General features: G+C 36.5%; 1 protein-coding gene across 1 annotated transcript; it reads left to right on the forward strand.

The window, feature by feature from the left end:
• Positions 1–2,216: 2,216 nt before the first annotated feature.
• Positions 2,217–4,181, forward strand: LOC109260181 (olfactory receptor 2W1-like). The gene has a single exon (XM_019438209.2). The coding sequence runs from the start codon at positions 2,217–2,219 to the stop codon at positions 3,162–3,164; it is 948 nt and encodes a 315-aa protein (XP_019293754.1). The 3' UTR covers positions 3,165–4,181.
• Positions 4,182–5,683: the final 1,502 nt, after the last annotated feature.

Below are 5,683 nucleotides of genomic sequence, written 5' to 3' on the forward strand. Positions count from 1 at the left end.
AGAGAGTGATAAAGTGATAATGGTAAGAAAAGGGGTTGTACTATCTTGGAGGAGAGTAGAGTTATTTTAGAAGTTAAGTTTTGGTTACTGTTTTTGTAGGGCAAAGGTAAACCCAAGTGGCTAAGATAATTGAGAAAAGACACTGGTTTTAGAAATTAGGGCCACTTTGGTGGGTGCCTGGGTGGCTCAGTCCATTAAGTTTCAGACTTTGGCTTAGGTCATGATCTCCCAGTTCGTGGGTTTGAGCCCATGTCAGGCTCTGTGCTGACAGCTCAAAGCCTGGAGCTTGATTTGGATTCTGTGTCCCCCTCTCTCTCTGCCGCTCCCCGGCTCCTGCTCTGTTTCACTCTCTCAAAAATAAAGAAACATTAAAAAAAATTAGGGCCACTTTGTCTTTAAGATGATATTTTTAATATATGGTACATGAGAGAAGCCAGATTGCTTTTTTGAAAGTTTGTGCTTGTAATTTTAAGAAGAAACTTCTCTTTCAGAGTTTAATAAAGGCAAAGGGTGAGGAACACAGATTTACTGTTACTGTGGCTTTTATGTATTGCCAGTCTCTGTGCCTAAACCTGGGGTTAGTCACTGAGAATACAGCTATGAAATAACACGGCTTCATGTGGCTCAAAATTCTGACTGGAAGTGTGCCAGGAGTGAGTCATTGTATGGACGAAAGCCAAAGTATAAGTGAGTGGTAGAAAACCTGTATAAAATCAAGAAAGACATAAAAGTATGAATAACCAGACTTTAGGAGACTGTAAATAATGGAGTCAATAGTACAGGAGGTCAAATAATTTTTGTAATAAAATAAATCAATTTCTGGATCTGAGAAAAAATAAGTGGTAGAAGGTAGGTGGCAATACAGAGAAATTTGAATCAAAGGGATAAATTTGACTCTTAGAAGGAAATGGCAGAATTTGAGAATAAAAATCTGGAAGGACAGAGTGGGATTCAGGCTCACACCAGCCACAGGTTAGACCAGTGGTTCTCCGCTCGGGAAACTTACCCCACATGGGACTTTGGGCAGTGCCTGGGCACTTTTTTTTTTCATTTCAAGCATTTATAATTTAAAAGTCTCATGTCAGACTCCATAAGAATTGTGACATATTAAAGGCATAACCAATATCATAAATGTTTAGTTATTATATGACCGCTTAGAATTAATGCTAGGATAAATACAAGTCTCAAACAAGACCCACAGTCAAATACTTGGAGGGCTCTGTCGATGATTATGAATTTTTTCCAATAGTATTACAGAGATCTCTGTACAGAATGTATTTTATGTATTTTTCTTGTGATGAGAACTCTAAAGACCTACTCTCTCAGCAATTTTCAAGTATGCAGTGTAGCATTATGGACTGTAGGCACCGTGCTCACCTCTCTAGGACTGACGTATTCCATTGTGTCTATGCACCAGTGTCTTTATCCATTCCTCTATCAATGGACACTTAGTTTGCTTCTATGACTTGACTGTTGTGAATAGTGCTGCAGTGAATGAGTGAGCATTTTCATGTACTTTGGATAAATGCACGAAAGCGGAATTGCTGGATCGTATGGTTGTTGTTTTCTTTTTTAATTTTTTGAGGAACTTCCATCCTATTTTCCATAGTGACTGCATCAAGGAATCTCTTTATTTGAAAATATCTCCAAAAAATTTTTTTTTGTTTAGACAGGGTTGGAAATTACTGTTCTATTTGATATTCATGTGATTTTGTTCCTTAGTGGAATCAAAATTAAAATAATTGTATTTTAAAAGATTAAACATAAAGTTAATGATTTAAATTCTTCAGTATGCACTGCTGCTATTATTGACACAAAGAAAATTCCCCAGTAAAGAACTAGCCACATTAAAAGACATTTAATGACATTAAATCAAACAGAGTTCTCTTGTATATACTCTAGTGGTAGAGATACAGATTACTAGTTTTATCAATAAATTTTTATATTATAATTCACATTTGGACATTTTGTTTGATGTTCAAAAAAGAAAACTATACAATAGCCCATTACAATTGTCCATCAGAGCTTAAAATTTACATTATCTGAACCAATAAAAATTTACATTATCTGAAGCAATGAAAATGATATGTTTTATAATAAAACGTTTATCCATATCATCAATGTAATGCCTGATTTGAACCTGGCTGTAAGGGTTTTGAATATACTCATTATTGATTATTCCATCTTTAGAATTGCTATTGACAAAAAAGAAAACAATGGTCAATGACAGCCACTTTGGTGGATTTACACTCCTAGGATTCCAGGGGCAGCCACAGCTGGAGATGATCATCTCTGGGGTTGTCTTTCTCTTCTACACCATTGCCTTGATGGGAAATATGGCCATCGTCCTGCTTTCTTTCCTAGATGACCATCTCCAGACCCCCATGTACTTCTTCCTTAGGAATTTGGCCATCTTGGATCTCTGTTATACCACAAATATAGTCCCACAGATGTTGGCCAATATCTGGGGCAAAGACAAGAGAATTACGTTTGGTGGCTGTGTCCTTCAACTTTTCATTGATATGGTACTGTGCTCAGTGGAATGTATCCTTCTGGCTGTGATGTCTTATGACCGATTCAATGCTGTCTGCAAGCCTCTGCACTACATGACCATTATGAACCCCCAACTCTGTCGAACCTTGGTGGCCATGACCTGGGGAGTTGGTGTTACTAATTGCATGATACTTTCACCCTATGCCATGAGTCTTCCCCGATGTGGGAACCACCATTTGGATCACTTTTTTTGTGAAATGTCTGCAATGATCAAGATTGCGTGTGTGGACACCACAGCCATGGAGGAAACCACATTTGCTATGTGCCTGATTATAGTTCTTGTTCCCCTTCTTCTCATTCTGGTTTCTTATGGCTTCATTGCTGTAGCTGTGTTGAAGATCAAATCTGCAGCAGGGAGACAGAAAGCATTTGGGACCTGTTCCTCCCACCTCATTGTGGTGTCCATCTTCTATGGGACTGTTATCTACATGTACATCCAGCCAGGAAACAGTCCATCTCAGGATGAAGGTAAACTTCTCAGTATCTTTTATTCCATTGTTACTCCCAGCTTGAACCCCCTGATCTACACACTAAGGAATAAGGAGTTCAAGGGGGCCATGAAGAGGCTGATTGGAAAAGAAAAACGTTCCTTGGAAACAACAGGACAATGATTCTTACTCCCAGCAATTTCCAATATGGAAATGTTCACCTGACATCCATTAAATGTAGACAAGATATTTTGTAGTCATCAGCTGAGAGACAGAGGGTACTCTAAATACATACGATAATAATTATGATAAAATCCAATGTACAGAAATCCATATTTATTTATGTTAAAATGTTTATTTTGAGAGAGAGTGAGTGTGCATGTGCACAGGCATGAGCAGGGTAGGGGCAGAGAGAGGGAGAGAGAAAGAGACTCCCAAGCAGGATCTGCACTGTTAGCACTGAGCCTGATGCAGGGCTCAATCTCATGACCTTGGGATCATGACCCAACCTGAAATCCAGAGTATGTTGCTTCACTGACTGAGCCACCCAGTTGCCCCCAAAGTCCATATTTAAAATAAATTCTTAAACTGAGATGCCAACACTAGAGATTGATTAAATTATGCACTGATTCTTTCAGAGGACACATGTCCCAATTATATTGACATTCATCAATTAAACTCTAATCTTCTCCCTTCATTATGCTAAGTAAATATTGTCAGGATGTCAAGGGGGTTAAAAGCTGTTCTCGTCACACCCAGGTTTGGGATGTCTTCGCCTCCAGCATTCTAGGAATATCTCCACATAGGGTGATCTCCAGTGCGAGGACAACTGTGAGACCACTAATAAACCAAGAAGACCATGAGTTCCAGCTACAGCTACCACTTATCTTAAAAGTGAGGTGATGCTAATTACACTGAAAATGTCTTTCCTCTGACATCTTCCTCTGTCTATATAATTACTCAACAAACAACCCAATTCTTTGAGCACAAAAAGAAAAACATGTTATGTCACATTCCAGTGACTGTTGTTAAGATATTATCACTTTTCAGTTTCCCACTTGGTCTTTTTTACTGATTATTTTTAGGGCCAGCATGGAGATCTTACCACAGCACCTGTTTGAACTGTACTAACTCCCTACTCTGTGTGCAGAGTAGAAATACTCTTTTCTCAACTTGGGGAAAAACTAGCACATCGGAAGGTGATTCATGGCCACTGAAGTGACCTCTCATATTTGCCTTTCGCTACAATGTTGTTTGTTTTTTAGTTATTTCTCCATCATTTTGGTCAAACTGTAATCCTTTCCATATTTAAGAAGAAAGATAAATATTGATATGTAGAGACCATTGAGAGCTGTATTATCAGACTGAAGCTTGAGGCTAAGACTTTTTGATGACTTTCTCTTTATTTCTGGTTCAGTATCCAGTATCACTTCCTCTGGCTCCATTTCCGATCATGTCAGGGTCCTCACATCTGTCACAAAATCCCATTCACACCAAAGAGGTTAAAAAAGATGGCTATAACAATTCATTCCATGTCTAATACCTGCCTATAATCCTGCCCTCCTCCCCTGGAAGAACCATGATTCTCAATGTGTGGATTCCATTGTCTTCCTTTGTTTTATGGATGATTTACCTAGGTATGCATCTCCCAGGAATATACTATAATTGGATATTTAAAATTTTTTATGTAAATAAATTCTGTTGTGCCTGACTTCCTTCATATGAATAACATCACATTTTCATGATTTATGCATGTCTAAGCATTTCAGTACTTCATTTATTTCCACAACTGTGATATTCTGAATAGAAAGTAATAATTTATCTCTCCTGTTCATAAAGATTGTAGTTTTTAATAACCTATAATTACATATGTATTAATATCCACATGTATACATTCCAAAGCTCTTTTTATGATTTTTTTCCTAGATATTTGATGCGTTTTTATTCTATTGCAGGTTGTATCTTTAAAATTTTTAATTTTGTTTTTTAACAATGGCTGTTCAAGCAAAATTGATTTCAATATTGACCCTGTATTCACATTTTACCCAACATAGTTACTGAGGCTCCTAATTTATCCAGAGATTATTTTAGACTGTCCACATATACACCATTATTATGTGTAAAAAGTGACCGTATATACACCAATATTCATCAATATTATGTGAAGTTTTACTTGTACCTTTCCGAGTTATGTGATTTTAATTTTTCTACTCAATTTATAGTACTATCTTGCCCTGCAAATGATGAACGTAGTATGTGTGACATTGCTTATATAGTTCCTAATGTCAAAGGGAGAGTTTTGATTATTTCACTATTACTATATAATAAATGTGATGTGTTTTATCTTGCCACTTTTTATCAGCTGTTATTTTTTTACACTCCTTACATTCTAAGATTATTTTATTTTTGTCATAAATATGAAATTTTATGAAGTATTTTTCTGTGTCTGTTGTGAAGACCATGTGATTTTTTCGGCTTTGCTTTATTATGTTGTAAATTATATTTATTGATGATTTCTATGGTTATACAAACTTTACCTTCACAGAGTAGGCCTAACTTGGACCAGAATTATTATCTTAGTTTATACATTCAGTTTGTTACTCTTGTTGACAGTTTTTTTTTTTTTACCAAAACTCATAAGTGCTATAGGCGTGTAATTTTCCATTTCTATAAAGTTCTTTTCTGGTTTTAGTATCTAAGTT

The sequence above is a fragment of the Panthera pardus genome, unplaced genomic scaffold (assembly GCF_024362965.1).
Source record: "Panthera pardus isolate Hobbes unplaced genomic scaffold, ASM2436296v1 HiC_scaffold_17, whole genome shotgun sequence".
Taxonomy (NCBI): Eukaryota; Metazoa; Chordata; class Mammalia; order Carnivora; family Felidae; genus Panthera; species Panthera pardus.

Excerpts from the sequence above, each read along its gene's own strand:
- LOC109260181 (XM_019438209.2), top strand. The coding sequence starts at position 2,217 with ATGGTCAATGACAGCCACTTTGGTGGATTTACACTCCTAGGATTCCAG.